Source organism: Anabrus simplex, chromosome 1 (genome assembly GCF_040414725.1).
Source record: "Anabrus simplex isolate iqAnaSimp1 chromosome 1, ASM4041472v1, whole genome shotgun sequence".
Taxonomy (NCBI): domain Eukaryota; kingdom Metazoa; phylum Arthropoda; class Insecta; order Orthoptera; family Tettigoniidae; genus Anabrus; species Anabrus simplex.
In genome coordinates, this window is record NC_090265.1 from 1,196,102,672 (window position 1) to 1,196,122,517 (window position 19,846).

The following is a 19,846-nucleotide window of genomic DNA, read 5'->3' on the forward strand; positions in this document are numbered from 1 at the left end:
TCTCAATGTGTTTCTTCGTAGTGGGGTCTATTGGAATTTTGTCAGCTCTTGTTTTGATATGTAGTGCCATTTCATTTGGTGTTTTTCATGGCTCCTCTTTGCATATGTTTGAAGCAGCACTAAGTTTTCTAAGGAGGGTCCATGCTTTTCTGCTGGAGTGAGTAAAGCTCAACTGAGAAGTTAAATCTCTCCATTTCTCTTTTCTTCCTTTACTCAGATCTTCTAATATCTTTTTTTCTCTTTTCAGGATCACCAGTTTTCTGATAATTTCCATACATTTTTTGGGTAGTTTTATCCCAGCATGTGATTATTTCTAAGTCTTCGGGAGTTCACTTGTGAAATGTTGCAAATATTACTTCTGGCATACATGATTGATCCATGGACAGGTGTGAGAAGACACTCTATAATTTTGTATCTTGTAATCTTACTTCTGCTTTCCAAATCGTCCTCTGTCAAATGAGTTTCTTGTATTGTTTGGATGTCAATTTTCAGGTCATCAGCTAGTTTACTAAGGTATTCACATTTGTCCATTGACAGGCCTTCTGCATTCATCTGTACAGTGTGAACACTGGTTCCAAGCTTTCTTGTCAGTTGGCTCTGATATGTACCTTTGGTTGTTTTCATCTTTGGTTTCATCTTCTGATGTAACTTTGATTGACTGTGAAAGATCCAGGATCTAGTTCAGTCGCCTATTTGTGTAGACTATCAGCCGTCCTGCATAAGCAGTCCGTTGCCCAGGGTACACCATGAGGTGGTTATCTACAAGTCGCACCCCAATAGTATATAATTTATTATTACGTGTATATATGTATAATACAATGTAACATTTTGCAACACACTGTAATAAGTCCATAATAATGCTATGTGCGACTAGAAGTATGTAGAATATTCTTTACATTATAAAATAGGCTATTGGAGACTGATATAGATGTTGATGCCCATAGGGAACCTGGAATATTTGTCCCGAATGTGTAAAATTTATAATACCAATAATGGTCCGTTATTGGAAATTATAAATTTTCCAACTAACCCATTCCTGGTTGCCAGCATTTCACCCCATTGTGCTAAGTTGGGCCCATCAGTTGGTTAATAGCACACCCACCAAGACTCATGGCTAGTGCATTACCGTGGAGCCACTGCATAGGCTACTTGGAGCCACAGGCAGTTCCAATGCACTATGAGAGACTTTGTCTCATTACCAACATTTTTTGGTAATGTCCAGTAACAGACCATTTATATTGGTACTATTGGATACTCTCGAATTTATGAGAAAAACATGTTATGGCATATTCTTCTAGAAGCCTGGCCAGGCAACATATATAAAGAGGCAGTCTTGGGAGTAGAGTTGAGTTGTTGTTTTAATGAGACTTGTATGGAAGTCATGTTAACTGAGTGTTTTGAAGTCAAGTATGTGAATTGGTTTTGTTGGGTTGGTAGTCGACCTGCATCTGTTGCATTCTTCTTCTGATTCTTCGTAGTGACAGCTGTTCATAATGGTAGTTTATTGATGTGAATATAACATATGTATCTGTCTGTTAGGTCATCAGCCCAGGGCCCTGTTTCATAGAACTAACTAATAATATTAGAACTTATAAAAATAATTATTAGTTAACCAAATTCTGTTTCATAAAGATTTACACATTTTATTATATCAGCTGATGTCTGATCTGTTCCTTATTGTTCTTGAAATTCCTGCATCTTTCCACCTCTTCCTATGTAATCCCTTTAGACTTGGTACTCCTTTGGTATTCATAGTTTAATATTTCCTTGAAGTACCCAGCTCCATTTCTCATTTATCTTTGTCTTTTACTGCCAGTCTGCCTTTTGGATCTCCGAAGGTTAATTATATCATTGCATATCCTCTCAGCCTGCTCTTGAATATTTCATGGAACTATATTTTTTTTCCTGAAATTTTCTTTTAGCTCATCCAGTTTGGCATAATCTACTTGCATATCCCTATAAATGTATCTGTTAAAAAAAAAATACTGTATTTTTGGAATGGAGCTATGCTTTTAAATTCTTAAATTGCATTCATATATACTGAACCCTCTATTTATCTTACAGATCGTTAATCCAGAAATATTTAATTGTCTTAAAATCTGCATATTTAGGAAACTGTGAGGTAATAGATGTGCATTGCAAAAACTGTAGTTATTCTTTGCCCATTTCTATTTTTTAAATTTTTTAATTTTTAGGGTGGAGATTGTGCAACAATAACTGCTACACTACGCCTGTTGCGACTTATTGTAAAACATGCTCTTGAACTTCAGGAGGTTCTAGAATCTGGGCTTGGTACTACACCTACTCGTCCCTGGAAAGGAATCATTCCTCAGTTATTTTCCCGACTTAGTCATCCCGAACCTTACGTCAGGCGAAGAGTCTCAGAGTTATTGTGTCGAGTGGCTGAAGATGCTCCTCATCTGATTACTTTCCCAGCTGTTGTAGGAGCTGCAGCTGGTGGTGCAAGGTTGAGAGATATGAATCTTGCTACAACTACTGCACGTAAGTTAACAGTACATTTCAACTTTTCTTATTCAGATGTTGAGATTCTCTTCTTGTGCATACAAATTTTAAATTATGATAGAAGTTTTACATTTTTAAATTTCCTTAGTGAAAACGCTAGACTGAATAACTTCATATTCGCATGAAGCCAGCCCATAGTACTTGAAAGCCAAATCAGCAACTGGATGGATTTGGATTAAAGTTCTGTCTGACTTTATAAAAGATTAAGTTTTTTCATTATGTATCTGGATTGTAACCCACTTTTACTAGACTCATTTCTCATTTCATTTTCTGCTATTTATATTGCAGTGATCATCTTCGTCATTACAATCGATAACACCTCTTTACCAGATGGAACCCAGTCAGAATCATCAAAGAAGATATGCTCTATTTTTTTTTTTTAATTTCCACTCCTGTTATCTATTACCATGTTCTTGCCCACATCCCTTTGCATTATGGTGTTCTTCACCAGGTCCATACATCATATATCTTCCTCATTGTCTTTCTTTCTCTTGCTCTCTCTCATCTTTAGTATTATCATTTCATTTTACTTTTTTCATTCATCTGTTAATATGTCCAAACCTCTTCAGGTTCTTCTTGTTCATGTTATCTCTTAAAACATTCACCAATATGCTGAGTTGTGGCTGAGGATCTCCTCCTCCTCTTTCTCCTCCCAGTTGCTTTATCTTCATTGTACTTCATGGTTGTGAAGCTGCTGCTGCATATATATTCTGCACGGTTAGCAGAATACAGTTGCATAAATTTTCCGTTTGCTCATGTTTGAACATTTGTGGGGTTGGGTAATTATTAATATTGGTTTTATGCCCCACTAACCAGCCTACATTTTTATAAAATGATTTTTGGAGAAATGGGTAGTTGTCACTTTATCTATTGGGTCAAGCTGATCTTAGACCTTTCTCTTCCTTGTACCCTGGGTAGCTTTTTTTGTTACATAGCTTTCATCTATTACAAGATATAAAAACCATTCCATATTGACTGTTTTCACTTCACAAAGGACAATTTAATGTATCCTCCTATTCAATACATAACATTTTGAATATTAACATGTTTTGACATTGAAAAAAGGGGGTTAAAATTATTTACATATTAGAAGCTAAAAATGTGTTAAAAACATAATGAAGGAACTAATGAAAAACAAAAGAGACATGATGGAAGTAAAAACCAATTCAATATATATACATTTCCATCATTAGATGGAGTAATAATCAACTCGTTTGAGACATCTTCAGTGAAAAGTTAACATTGTTACATAATTGAAGCTAAAAAGTGTGTAAAAACGTATGAAGAAAAGAATGAAATCAAATGAGGTAAGACGGAAATGAACAATAAGTGTTTATAGTGCGGTTGTGAAACTCTGTGTTAAAAATTTCAGAATTGACATACTGGCTTTCTAGAGTCTCCATCACCACGAATAGTTAAGAGGGGAGCGAAAAACTTAAGTTTGAGAGGAGACAAGTGCCAGATGAAATGTATGTGACACATGATGGAAAACCGCCAATGAATTTCATATTTTAGAATAGTAGCACTCTTGAAAGGCCTGATCTCCTCAAATTTTAGCGGTCCCGTTCTCGATGATTGTTTCCAGTGTTGGCTAGGTGTGTTTGCCTCATTATAAATAGTCAGAAGGGCAGCGAAAAAATTGAGAAGCTATATTAGAGAAGATAACAGATGCATGAAAAAAACTGTGTGTTGTTTATTGAATAGGACACATTAAACTTTCCTTTGTAAAGTAGCTTTCATCCTGTTCTTTTACCTTCTCGAACCATGTTTCCTCCTCACATTGAACCTCCTCGATGACCATCTCCTTCTCATGTGATGTACTTCTGATTCACTTATTTCAGATGTGATCTTTCTTTAAAACTCCTGTTGATATTGTAAGAATTTTCATCTCTGGCACTTTGACAACACCTGTGGTATTAAAAAATGTTCAGCATTTCACAACATGAGTCAATACAGGCTCACAGCCATCCTGTAGATCTTTCCTTTAAGCTTTGGTGGCGTTCTCTTATCGCAGAACACAGGTTAATTGTTTTCAGTTCTGTCACCCTGCACCGATGCTGTGATTGACATCCTCATCACATCCACCCAATTTCTTGGATCTCCCTGGACCACTCCTTTTTGAGCAATTTTATAATTGTGTACAAGGTTAGAATATTTTTTTTTTTTAATTAGCAAGTGAAATATTGAGGACGGCCAAGAGGTTAGGGGCGCACAGCTGTGAGCTTGCATCTGGGAGATAGTGCGTTCAAACCCCACTTTCAGCAGCCGTGAAGATGGTTTTTCATGGTTTCCAATTTTCACACCAGGCAAATGCTGGGGCTGCACTTAAGGCCATGGCTGCTTCCTTCCTATTCCTATCCTATCGTCGCCATAAGGCCTGTCTATATCGATGCGACGTAAAGCAAATTGTAAAGAAAAAAGAAATGTTCAGGAATTTGAGGATCAGGTTGAATCTGTTTCTGAGTCTGGTGTTATTGAAGGTAGGTATGCAAAAAAAAATCTCACGGTGACCAGTACATTTCTAATCATAGATAGGAACAGTAATAGGATCAACACAATGACAGGCCAGTGAAGGGGATTGGAGCAATAGAAGGAAAAGGCAAGGACAAACAAGTAAACACAAACAATATCTACATCTTCAAATAGATAGGGTCGCTACTCATCAAACGCTGTTCTTCTACATCTGTCTCTTCTCTTCTCAGCTCCCAACAACTTCATTTCTGCTTCCCAGCTTTATCAGGAGGGCAGGTCTCAACACTCATTGAGGGTGATCTTGGCAAGGGAAGATGAACGCAGGTGGTATTTATACCAGCCGGCTAAAGAGGTACTTCTTAGGGAGTGTTGATGCCCTTCCTGATGAAGTTAGGAAGCAGAAACGAGCCCTTTGATGCCTGAGAAGAGATACACCTCAAACAAAGAAACAATCCCATCTTTAATCTGAATGAAATATTAGCATTCTCTTCGATGAAATAATAAAAATTTATTCAGAATCGATGACTAATAATGCAATTACAGCACAGGACCAGCCATCTACTACTTCCCCTCCAATTCTGCTCCCTTCTGCTGCCTTTGCTCAATAACAACAGCTCCCAGCCATTGCCCGCTAGTGTTTGTTCTAACGTCAATGCAGAGTGACAGGACAGAGCCTGCTCATTGAGAATGAGGGAAAGGGGAGTAAGTACTTTTATATTTCACTTACCTAATTTGTTTTCTTTTGTCTTCTTTTCCTTTTCTGCATTAGTATATATTCAAATTCTCCTTTTTTCTAGACTTCTCTGTTAACATAGAATGAACTGCAATTTTAGTTACAAATGTAGGGTGACCAGATATTCAGAGACAAAAAGCAGGACCTGATTGTAAATATGGTCTAGCAGCAAACTTGATTGCCAATTTTTCTCATTCCTTTTCAGCGATGCCAAGCATAAAAGGCATACAATAAATCATACAGTATTACTCACTACCTCATGATAAAACTTAAAAGCACTCTGATTTCTGGATGCTATAACAAAGGAAGTAATGTGTTTCAGTAACAAAAATTACCAGTTACCAAATTTTATTATACTACTAACCTATTATTACATTTGTTTACATTACCTCTTACAGTGTTACATTAACACATTGCAGTGTGAAGTCTCTGTGATAGGCTGTTGTACTTTTCATTTGAATGAATTGCCTTCAACAACTTTAAGTTTCCATTTATTTATTTATATTTGCTTTACGTCGCACCGACACAGTTTAAGTTTCCAAACAGTCTGTCATAAAACTCTACACAGTTATAATCCAAGTTGCACCTTATCATTAGCATGTGTTCTATATTTTCATGCTTTAGCCTGTCCAACTCGTTGCCTGAATGGTCAGTGTACTGCCCTTCGGTTCGGAGGGTCCCGGGTTCGATTCCCGGCAGGGTCGGGAATTTTCACCATCATTGGTTAATTTCCCTGGCACGGGGGCTGGATGTATGTGTTGTCTTCATCATCATTTCATCCTCATCACGACGCGCAGATCACCTAGGGGCATCAAATAAAAAGACCTGCAACTGGTGAGCCGAACCCGTCCTGGGATATCCCGGCACTAAAAGCCATAAGACATTTCATTTTCGTGCTTTAGCCTGGATTTTTCATTGGTCCAAAGATTGTTCGTTAATGGATATACCCATTCTGTAAGAGCATTTGTAGCAGGCAAGCTCAACACAAATTCTACAATATCACCTATATTCCTGAAGCCAGTATTCCTATCTTCAAAATTGGTGAATATTTCCACCCACCTCAAATGAGTTGGTGTACGAGCCAAATTCCTTTCTTTTACTTTAGTAATTGTAACATATTCCCTGACATTACGAATTACATCAAAAAGCACTATCACATGTGTCTTTCACAGTATACTTCAGTACAAATCTAAGGACCTTTGTGCATCACTCCATTCAAATACAGAATTAAGATCTGTCCAAATTAACACATTGAGTCCAGAAAAATGAGAAGTCCAGTGGTCTAAGTATTCTAAGAAAGTAGAGTAAAATATTTCAACATTTTCGTTGAAATGTGAAACATTAACTAAGCCATCATTTTCAAGAATCTTTGGTTTAAATTGAACAATTAAGGGTACAAACACACAGTCTAATCTATTGGAGAACTTTTTCCCGAGATTCTCACGTACTTCCCAAGCATGCAACATAACACATTGCCCCTCCAGTAATTGAATAATACTGTGAAAAATTGTTGCTTGAGTATGTGCAAAATTCAACCACACCTCAGACAAGGGATTATAAAAGAACTGTTTGATTACAGTTGGACACGTGATTTGTGATTCAAAATACGGTTTCAGGGCTGGATACAACTTCAGTACTCGTTCAATGGAAGGTCATAAGGAAAGCCACCTTGTTCTACTGAAACTGAGAACTTTGGAGTACCCAGTCTCGATGAAATCATAGAACCCAATCAAGGAGGCCTTGCGTACAGTGCAAATATGAGTAGATTTTCTGCACTGCACCTTCAACACAAACTTTAAGACAATCCACAGCAGTCTGCGTAGCATTGTATACAGTGTAAACACTGCAACCAACACCAACAATCAATTTCTCAAGAGACTTCTGCACGATACAATAAACATTCTTAGAACCTTTCCAAGATGAACCAAAGTTAGTATTAGTGTTGTCTGCACAAATTCCAACTACTTTACTTTCAAGATAAAAATCACTTAGCGTTTTCAGGACACATGAGGGAATAATGTTAGCAGTTTCCCATATTTGTTTTCCAATTTCTAAAAATTTTACCTGTACCCCCTTGTAAATAAAACGGCAAACAAGAAGAGGGAAAAGTTTGGTGGATTTACAATTTGACGCTCCTGTGTACACCGAGACATAGTTCACATTTTCAAGTCCTTCTTCACTTCAGGTATGACAAATGGATTCATCACATTAGTGACAATAGCTTCACACTTGTCTTAGCACACACATATTTTGGTTTGAAACACTTCTGAATCTGTCTGCCGAGTAAAATGTTTGATTGTGTTTAACAGTATGGAATGCTTTCAGCCAATTTCTGTTCAGCTGATCCAAGTTCAGCTCCTTGAAAGAAAGTAGTGAGAAATGAACTGGATGCAGAAAACTTGTCAGAGAGTTTGTGCTCCTTAGTTTGCAAATGTCATACAATCTTGCTTTTTCCGCCGTTTAGAAACCACGCTGAGCATTTGGTACACCATTGTCTCTTTCCGAATTATCTGGAGCTATAAACGGGTAGAGGAACTGCAATTCGGCATTTAGTACACATTTACCTTTAACATTCGGCATGATTACCACGAGTAGCTTAAACCGCTCCCCTGATCATCTGGATAACCTCCGGTATTGTTGCCTACATTATACCCAACTCCTCCTGCCTAGCAGCAAAAAGGTGAAACAGCTGTGTCCGCGTTTTTGGTTTAAAAAGACCTCCATTTCATGACCTTGATTATAACATACGCATCACCACTACACAGCTACATTGCACCAAACTGATCTTCCTGTCATGAATGTAACGTACTCTGCAGATGCGTCTCCGTTCCTGCTTCCCACCGTCTTTTCCACTCTGTAGTTGGGTTGTAGCTTCTAGAATACCATTTTTGAGCACGTATAGAACATAATTGAATCATATGTATCTACGGGCTTTTACTGAATACATGATTTTTAACAGTAGGCTACTTAAAAATATACGAAGAAACTCTATTTTATAGCATACTTTAATTATAGCACTTAATATATTAACTTTTTAGAAGACAGTGTACGATACATACAGTAGTGAAGCAAGAATCATAGATCAGTTAACACCTTTAAAAATCCGTTAGCCTCTTCTGTTTGTTGCGGTCAACCTTTCTTCCCTTCACATTGAAACTTCTCGTCAATACCACGCAGCCGAGTTTCGTAAATGGAGCTTGTCATCTGCGATTTCTGGGCTTGCTTTTGTACGTGACCAGTAATTAATTTACACCCAAGAAACAGCGAGGCTTGGCCGATTTTCTGATCACTAGAAGGTCGAATTTTTCTTTTCCCATCATATTAGTTCCCAGCTTCACTGTAATCCTTTCTTTACTTAACTGTTCCTCAAAAACCACAAATGCCGTTTTGCATGGTTAATGTTGCACAAAATTCGAGTTGCAGAGTATTTTTTTCCTTCAAGGGAGGAAATGTTTGCTTCGTGAAATTGAGAAACCGAATTTTGAGTAATAGAGAAATACATGTGAAGAATAGGACAAACGGCTGGAACATTTAAGTTACTTCAAGATACTGGAAATTCGATTAATGGAGGTTCGAGATATTGAGGTTCGACTGTATTATTCTTATTTATGTGTCATAAATGAGGGTGATTACAGTTGGGCCCACGAGAGTTGAAGTCTGACATTTGAGCGGCGAAAGCATTAACTACAAAGTAAGCTGCGTTGTCATAGTTACCTCATCTGTGGTATTTCACTCTTTCATACAGACCGAATATTTAATCAACTATGTTGGCCTAATGCAATTCAATCAATTTTGACCTCTTCCTAAGCTCGTGTCTGTCTGGAAATTCTAAGTTCCCATGGAGGGAATTAGATTCTTTTCCACCAATAGAGCATATCAAAAATCAGATCAAAAATTAGATGGATGGCTTTTCCGGCGTTTGCTCTATTAACCAGCGTTTCATCTTTGCGAATTTATATTAAGTGGAGAAGTGATAAGGGCTTCTTGGCTGAGGAGATATGGGTTAGGGAGTAGTGAAGGTTCAGACTGGAGTTCCGATGTGTGAGATGGGGAGGTGAAGCATAGCTGAGATGTTATATAGGGAGGTGGTGAGAAGTCGGAGTAGGTCAGCTGATAGAGGTGATGGGATGAAGGAGGACGTTGAAGGAAGGGGTGGACTGACGTGTGGTGGAGGTCGATAGTGGGGGGGGGCAGTTCGGGGTCGATGACGTGAGGTGTGTGATGGTCTGGGAGGGGAGCGAGAAGGCTCCACGGTGAGTTGTCGACCGTAGAGGCGTGCGCCGTTGGTGATGAGGCGTTGGACTTCCTCTTCAGTTTGCAGGTGAAGACGGACTATGTTGGTCCCGAGGAATTCCAGATGCGGAAGGCTCGCCGGACAGGGATACCTTCGTGGTTGATCTCGTCGATAACGTCTCTGTCAGAAATGAGGGGATCCACACAGCATAGGACTCAACTATACATGATGTTGTGGGCTGGTTGTAGCTGTGGCGATTGTGATTGTTGTACGGCATCTGCTTGAGGCGGTGGCTGCGTTGCTGGTGGCGTCGTAGAGCTTTCTTCGGCGGCAGTTGGTGAGTGGTTGAAGTAGCAGGGAGGGATATAAGGAAAACTGGGTGGATCAGGGTAGGTTGGCTGAGGAAGTACCGAAGTAACAATTGGTGAAGTGTGGGAGGACGTAACATTTGTGATAGGAATGGGAAGAAAGGTGAAAGCGGAGGTCATGGTGGTGGTGGTGGTGGTGGTGGTGGTGGTGGTGATGGGGAGGCTAACTTCCAGTGTGGAGTCGGCCTATATGCTTTATTAGGTCGGCGGGGAGCTGACAGTAGAGATGAATAGCCACCCAGCCGATCAAAAATGAAGAAGTGTTGCGTCGAAGTTCGGAGACGTCCTGTTGCAAAGAGTCCAAGCTGGTGTTAATGATTCCGGCATTTATGACAGAACAATTCATTGCTGATAAATACGAGATTTCACATTCACTGACTTGACAATAACCCCAGCAAATGTACATATCAAATAGAGAATAGAACTGTACAACTAGCCACTGATTAACTCACAACAAAAAATAACAACGAAAATAATATTCAGGAAACAAACATGTAAATAATTATAAACCATCAACAACTAACGCACCTAACACAGTACTACTTTGAATAATATCACAAAAGCGACTGAGAGCAAGCCAACCCACGTGGCGATAGCGTCCTTAAAATCAGGCATCTCTGTTATTGTTGCCATAGCAACAGCCCATTTTCGAGCAGCATTAGTCAACTTTTTCTCGCCGGTGGCACTAAACGTCAGACTTCAACTCTCATGGGACTTACTGTAGGTACATTTTTCTTGTAACCAGTTTTGATTTTTAGTTTGAGATTTTATATTTAATGGCCAATTCACATTGTAACTGTAGGTATGTATGTCTTTTATCCTGTCCTTTTTTTTCCACTTAGACTGTGGCGCAGTATACACTGCCGGAAAAATTAATAGCAACTCGGTGAATTTTCTTCTCATATCAAACTATTTCATGCTTCAGTGTGACAGGTCATTACAAAGTAATTCAATCTATATATTTTGTGAAAGCTTGTTTTATTGCCTCTCTAATGCAAGGTAAGAAATTAATTTATTGCCATTTACATAGCAGTCTGTGTAGCATTTCTTAATTGAAGGGACAAAACCAGAATTTTACACTTCACTAATTACTTTCTTATCTCGGCTCTAGTACTTGGTGGGATAGCCTTTTGACCTTAAAACTTCTTGATACCTCCTCGGCATAGAATCTACTAAATTTTGGAGAGTTTCAATGGGTATTCCATGTTACCAGATATTAACAATAGCCTCAATCAATTGCAATCGTGTTCGGGGCTTCCTTTCTCTTATTTTCTTCTTCAGAATCGCCCATAAATTTTCTAGTGGATTTAGGTCTGGCGAATTTCCAGGCCAAGACAGCGCTGTGACATTTTCTTTTTCACCTAAGAAGTCTTTGACCACTTTTGCATGATGGCAGGGTGCTGAATCATCCTGAAAAACGAATGTTGTCCTGCAAATAAATCCCTTCCTGATGGTAACATTTTCTTCGGTAGTGCCCTATCCTAGGCACTGCAGTATATAACACACAACCTTGCGAAGAAATATATATATGAATTGTACCTTAAAATCGTTTTAGAAGAGAGATGTGTTAATTACCACTGCCAGGGACTCACCAACCCGCAAAAAAATTTTACTTTTATAACACAACGAAAGTTTTCACGTGCCATCGACCATTAGCTGGCCAGGTACGAGAACGGCCATTGGCTGACATGACGTAACTCGCTGGTTCCGTTATCAATCCGCGCAGAATAAAAACGCAGCAAGAAACACGCCAAGAAAAATATGTAATTTAGTAGCTGTAACCTATCTTTCCAAATCCAGGCCAAGCTCTGTCATGAGAACAGTGGCCCCCTTCGGGGGCCACACTCCCTTCGAGAAACTCTTAACTATCGCCGCGGCACATACTGTCCGCACGGCAGGAAAAAGAAATTAGTAGCTGTAACCTATCATTGCAAATACAGGCCAAGCTGTGTCATGAGAATAGTGGACCCTCTTTGGGGGCCACACTCCCTTTGAGAGGCTCTTAACTATCGCCGCGGCGCATACTGCCCGTACGGCAAGAAAAAAAAGTAATTTGCTGGTTGTAACCTAATAACAAATTTCGCACCAGTCTGCTGGACATTTCCTTAACAGTTGGCAACAGTTCGCAGATCGCTGGCAGATCGTAAAGGACGCTCCTATCGGCAATCCCGTGAACTAATAATACAATAGCATCACCGGCCGCCGAGCTTTCGTGTACAGCAAGCGGAGTGAGTGGAATGCCTACACTAGGGCTATGCCTTTTCTTTTCCAAAATTGTCTTGTATTTCTGCCCATTGATGGTGGATTCTAGGACATCAATACGCCCAACACCATTGTATGAGAAACACCCCCAGAACATAACACTAGTTGGAAATTTCACAGTTTTCAGAGTACGGGCTGGATTCAGTGCTTCACTTGTTTTCTGAAACACTCAACAACCACCATCACTTCCACCAATATTGACTTGAGATTCATCACTGAAGAGAACCTTACGCCATTGCTCAGCTGGCCAGTGCTGATGTTCTGTAGCCCACTGAATATGCTTCATACGTTGCTGTTTGGTGAGCATTGGTTTCTTTACAGGCTTTTTGGACACCAAATCAAATTTTTGCAATCTGTTCCTTACAGTTCTAGAACAAACATTAACCCCAGATGTTTCCCTCCATTTGTCTCTAAGTACTAGACATAAACAATGCAAAGCATTGTCAGACCTGGGTGAAATTTTCAGTTTTCTACCACATTTTCCCACTCTACCACTCATAAGACCACCCGTTTCTCGAAACTTGGCCAGTTGTTTCCCAATTGTACTTTTGTGCACTCCCACAATTTGAGCTATCTCAGAATTAGTTTTACCACATTCAGTTAATGTCACAATCCCTGCAGCCTTTCTTGGTGATATATCATATTTTCTACCGATTTTTTATTACAATTTGGCACTCAAACTCTTTCAAGCAAAAAGAAACCAACTGGTAAATATGAAAACTTCTATGAGGATTCAGAGGGATTATTAACAGACAAGAAGTAGGAATGCACAACAGGAAGTAGTACCTAGCAGCTGTTTACACAACAGAGACAGCTGTGGACGGTCAGTAACACTAGTAAGAGCATTTACTGCTATCTGGTGGTTCAATACACACTAGCATGTAAAATGCAAAATTTTTGTTTTTTTTCCCTTCAATTAAGAAATGCTACACAGACTGTTATGTGAAGGGCAATAAATTAATTTGTTACCTTGCATTAGAGAGGCAATAAAACAAGCTTTCAGAAAATATATAGATTGTATTACTTTGTAATGACCTGTCACACTGAAACATGAAATAGTTTTATATGAGGAGAAAATTCACCAAGTTGCTATTAATTTTTCCAGCAGTGTATGTGATGAAATCCAATATTTCAAAGATCTTCCTATTTTTGATTTCTTAAAGTTGGCAACTATGCAAACGCAATCTTCGGTGAAACATGAGGACCACACCCTACAAGTCTGGAAAATTCTGACATTATTTATGGCACGCACAGACTGTTCCCTGCTTCGACTCCAGATGGGCTCGGTAGCTCGCACTGTCAACACAGTTATTTCATGTGGCCGCTCCACACAGTGAACTATTGAACACTGACAACTAAATAGAAGTCACATAACAGCAACGACTCAACTATGCTAATGAGCACTATGATACTCATCACACCGAGCTCGATAGCTGCAAATACTTAAATGCAGGCAGTATCCAGTATTCGGGAGATAGTGGGTTCGAACCCCACTGTCGACAGCCCTGAAGATGGTTTTCCGTGGTTTCCCATTTTCACACCAGGCAAATGCTGGGGCTGTGCCTTAATTAAGGCCATGGCCGCTTCCTTCCCACTCCTAGCCCTTTTATGTTCCATCGTCGCCGTATGATGTATCTGTGTCGGTGCGACGTAAAGCCAATAGCAAAAAAAAAAAAAAATACTCATCACAACGGCGACAACACTGGTCCAACTCTATTCACACCAACTGTTCCGCACACAAACTCCATGTCAGTCTGCAGTTCCTGATAGCACATGCACAGTACTCCAAGGCAGAATACACATGATACTCAGCACTGCAAAGCAGTAGAGACACAGCACTACACGTTGGTCTCTGCAGTCCATGGTCGCACACGGTACTCCACTCAGTACTCCAAGGCAGTACACACAGTACTCCACGCCGGTCTGCAGTCCACTGTAGTACACACATAGTACTCCACTCAGTGCTTCAGGACAGTACACAGAACATGACTATACTCCGACATTGACACTGGTGGGACACCCACCTCACCTATGCTGACGACATCCAGCACTATTGCCGTTCAGATCCAACTACTCACCAACTCTTCGCAGCTAGTCTCCTATGATATATCCTCATGATAGTGTCCTAGGATCTTCAGTGCTCAGCCATAATAGGAACATTATTGTTTCATGTTTGAGAAAGCGCACGGGAAAACCAGATGAAGAGAACTATAGGTAGAAGAGAGGTCATAATTAGGCCGGCAAAGAGGTTTCTGGTGCCTGACTTATTCAATCCTTCCAGGAAATATTGAACAGGGCTGCAGGAAGCTTGACACGCAGCAATAGTCTTCCTGGGTTCGAGTTGCCTTTTCAGTAGTTGGTGTTTCCTAATTTCTGGAAATTCTGGATCTTCTCTTTGTTTTATGGAATTTTTATGGCTGAAAGTTACTTAAGTGTTTTACTGTTTCTTTTCCAGGTTTATTCAGCACCTGCTTATCACAACGATCAGAAGAAGGAGATCTTGAGGATGAAGAGGAGGAGGAGGAAGAGGAAGAAGAGGAAGATGATGAGTGTAGTAATGAAGTAGATAGCCAAGTTTCTGTTTTGAAGAATTGCTTCTTGGCAATGGTTGATACTCTCTCTAAACAGGTAATCCTTTTTATTTAAAAACTTAACCTGAATATCTGTTGTATTTTTGATAATTTATTTTACTCTTATATTCACTTTGAAAAGCCTTGTATAGATCACAGTGTTAGTTGAGATTTACCTAGTGGTTTAGTATTCTTTTTCCTCTACCCCACGAAACTAACCAGACTGATATTTCTCGTGTTCTCCTTTATGGTTGATAAATTGTCATCAAGCAGAAACTGCCCACAGCACATTATGGACATAGATTTACTGCAAATTATTTTGATCAAATGTGTATTGTATTTTACTGAATGTTTTGGAAAAGATAGTTTTCTTGTTACTGATAATGTATTTTTATCTTATCTTTACATGTTGATTTTAGTATAGTGTGCCTCGAAACAGGGGCTTAGCACAAAGGCACATTTCTGCAGGCTGCATACGTTGTTCTTACAGAAAAATGCCACGGGTCAACAAATTTGAGCTTGGTCAATACGGACCAGTCGAGGACCAAAAATGATCAAATTTGTTGATGCATTGTTCTTACATCTTTCCTGACACTTACTTTCTGACAACTCAAATCACTGGCTGGCATTTTTTTTCTTGTCTGTGGATGGGTTTCTCGAGGTGTAATGTCTCTCTTTCAGCCTATTATCATCAAAGCTGAAATCAATATCTCTGTGATTGTCTACTACATCTTCAACAAAATCTCATAATTTCTGCATCGCCAACACTCGCTTAGAAGTCTCAAATCGCTTGACTTGCCTTGATTTTAAATAAGCACACCAGGTTGTTTAATGGGTCCACCCTGTCAATATTTATTAAAACATAGTCTAATTATTCACTCATCGTATATGTTTACAGAACTGTGGCATTTTCTTCATCACCGATATTACCAGCATGCAAAATTTCCTTACTTTCCAAGACCGAATTTGAATAATTACAATTATTAAACATACACTGTTATAAATCTTAAAAATCCTTAGTGCTATAAATTTTCTTCTTAATGATTGTTAGAAAATATCTAATTGTTTCTGCGACTGTTCTTAAGATTGTTGAAAAAACACACACTAAATATTTATATAAAGTAGTACCAGTATAATATGGATGAAGTCAGCAGACACAGAACGTATTAAAATAACCGGTAGAATTGTTTGATTACATAAACATAAAGGTCTTTGCTCACCATCTGTCTTGCAGTAGTATCCAGGTGGAAACTATAGTAAATAATAGCATGCAAGCACATGCATGGTCACTGACTGCTCTCCACTCTACACTGAATCAAAAGTTGACTAATTTATAGATGTATTGACTGCACTAAACATATACAAATGTAAAAGGTCCACCAATTTAATACACTATTTAATCAGGTAAAAGGTATCACCTAATAGCGAATATAAATACATGTTTTGTCCACTTAGTGAACATCTTCAGCTAAATACCATAAGTACTAAAGCATCATTACATTTGAATTATTAAAAGAGAACAATGAAATTGAAATCCATAGGGAAACTAATGCATGACCCACTAAAATATGGAACGAAACACCAAATTAAAATATGAATATAAAGTACATGTATCAACTCTTAAAACATCACACATACAACTGGCAATCTAATCACATGGAAGTCTTAAAATTTGATCTTTGATATGTTGATACACAAGGTTTTGATATAGTGAAAAACCAAATTACATGTCACATGTAACAAACTGCGTAAGAAATGTTCAAACTAGGGGTGATGCCGGTGATCCTATAGGGAGACCTATTTGTTGGTATATTACATTATTAAAAATGAAATAATTAATATGTAATTATAATGTAATGTAATGTGGAAATATGCCGGCAGTGCAACTACGACATACCTCCATATGATATTACAGAAGATGTGGATATCAGAAAAATTCCCAGAACAATGGACAACAGCTATAATTAATCCAATTCATAAGAAAGATGAAACAAGTAATCCAGACAACTATAGAGATATTTCCGTCCTTGACTGCATGAATAAGATTTTCTCTAAGATACTATATAATTGGATAGAACAAGTTGATCAAGAGTTAGGTGAATACCAGCGAGGCTTCAGACCTTGGAGGAGCTGCTCTGAACAAATAACTTTGAAGCTAGTCATGGCATATTACAAAAATCAAAACAAGCCCCTTTCAATAACATTTGTAGATTTCAAGAAAGCTTAAGACTCCATCCACAGACATTTCGGAGTTCACCCAACGCGAATCAAATTAATTGAACTTACTCTAACTAATGTGGGCGGCTACACCCAGCGTCTGATCTCCATGTTAGGAGCGGCTGTATTCATACAGGATAAGGCAACGGGTTTGATAGCAGGTAGAGACCCTCCTTGGAGGCAGCTCTACCCAGGGAGTGGCGCCCCTGCCTATGCGAGTCTCAGAGCACGCTGACCCGGTGTGTAGTATCTGGTAAGGGTCCCAGCTCAGGGTTACGAGTGAAGACCTCAACGACATCAACGGCGGAGAGGGTGACCTTCGGTACGGCGGAGATGTTGGAAGAGGCAGCCCTGTACATGGGGATTAATACGTGTACAACACACAAAGGGCACGACGGTTCCACATGTTAGTGGCGGTACCCCGACAGCGTCTGTTCCCCATGTTAGGGGCGGCTGAATCACAACTCACCAACACGTCTGGCAAGCGTGGTGTTTTATTGCCGAACACCTTCCATAAACTCCTATGACTTCGAATTTTCAAACAAAACTACCCCAGGTGAGTAGAGTGAAAGACTCAGAATCTCACACTGACAATACGTCAGTCTGCCTCAAGGATTCTGGGGGAGGCACAAATTCGAAAAGAACGACTAAAAAAGTAAGAATAGCCACATACAACATAAGAACTATGAGACTAGCTGAAGACCTTGAAAGGCTAGAACAAGAACTGCATGACATAAAATGGGATATTCTGGGTATTTGTGAGACTCGCCTTCAAGGAGAAAAAGCTGAGACCCTTCCATCAGGTCATGTCATCTTACGTAATAACGGGGATGCTTCTACACATGGGGTTGCTATTCTTGTCAATAAAAATATCAAAGAATTCATACACAAGATGATTTGTGTCTCTTTCAGAGTGATATATATCGTCCTCAAATTGAATAGTAAATTCTCCATACAAGTCATACATGTCTATGCTCCAACGAGTACTTCTGACGAAGAGGCAGTGGAACAGCTGTATGAAGATATCACCAAAGCGAAAAATTCAGAAAAGACACAACTCTGTATCATCATTGGAGACTTCAATGCAAAAGTGGGTCAAAAGGAAATCGGAGACCCAGAGAACATTGGTACATATGGACTAGGCGATCGAAACGAAAGAGGAGAAAGATTGCTAGAATATCTCACAGCCGAAAATCTCTATTGCATGAATACTTTCTTTAAAAAGCCCATCCAACGAAAATGGACATGGAAGAGCCCCGATGGACAAACCAAGAATGAGATAGATTTTATCCTGACCAACAAGAAGAAGTATTGTACAGATGTTACTGTTCTCAATAGATTTGATACAGGAAGCGACCATAGGCTAGTTCGAGCAACCTTTACATTTGACCTCAAACTTGAACGGTCCAAAATGACAAGGGGGTACACTTTTCCAAGAGTAGAGGACTTAGAAACACATCAATCATCATTTCAACAAGCTCTTACCAAAAAACTTAACCCAACAGAAGATTTGAAATACTTGGACGTGAACGAACTTAATGAGAAAATTACAGTCAGTATTCAAAATGCAGCAAAGGAGATCCCATTGAAGAAAACTAATAAGAAGAGCCGACTTTCACTCAATACCATGCAGCTCATTAAGGACAGGAAGACAATGGACAGGGATACAGCAGAATACAAAAATCTTAACAAGACCATTCGCAAGGAAATAAGAAAAGATCTAAGGAAATTTAATAATAACATGATCATACAGACAATTGAAGAAAATAAAAACATGAAGATTTTAAAGAACAGCATGTCTACAGGAAGACCAAAAATTACAAAACTTAAGAACCAAAATGGAGAAATAGTCACAGATAGGCAAAAGATTACTGAAGTTATTAGAGATTTCTACTACAAGCTGTATACATCAACCATTAATAAACCATCCAGTGATGAACAACTAGCCCAGAATTATACACATGAAGTAACACCGGAAGTAACCACTGCTGAGATTGAAAGTGCTCTTGAACAACTAAGGAATAAAAAATCCCCTGGGGAGGATAAAATAACGAATGAAATGCTGAAATTAGGTGGAAGAGATCTGCTAGAAGCCGTGAGAATACTCATGAACAAGTGTATTAACTCTGGAAGAATACCAGAAAATTGGAAAAATGCTGAAGTGATACTTCTCTTCAAGAAAGGTGATAAGGAAAATTTAGAGAACTATCGTCCTGTGAGTTTGTTATCACACCTTTATAAGCTCCTGACTAAAATTGTAACCAACCGCCTCACAAGAGAACTGGATTTTTATCAACCTGCCGAGCAAGCGGGATTTCGTAAAGGCTTCTCAACTGTTGAACACATCCAGACTATTCGTCTTCTTCTGGAGAAAACCACTGAGTACAACATCAAGATTCATCTGGCCTTCATTGATTATAAAAAAGCTTTTGACTCAGTGGAGATCTGGGCAATCATGAAGGCACTT

The 19,846-nt window shown here is 39.1% G+C and overlaps 1 protein-coding gene across 1 annotated transcript in view; it reads left to right on the top strand.

Moving 5' to 3' along the window:
* nonC (serine/threonine-protein kinase Smg1) overlaps positions 1 to 19,846 on the top strand; it is a 794,437-nt gene that overhangs the window by 415,904 nt on the left and 358,687 nt on the right. The window contains 2 exon segments of the mRNA XM_068225601.1: positions 2,196 to 2,502; positions 15,048 to 15,220. Of these exon segments, the coding sequence (XP_068081702.1) occupies positions 2,196 to 2,502; positions 15,048 to 15,220 (480 nt within the window).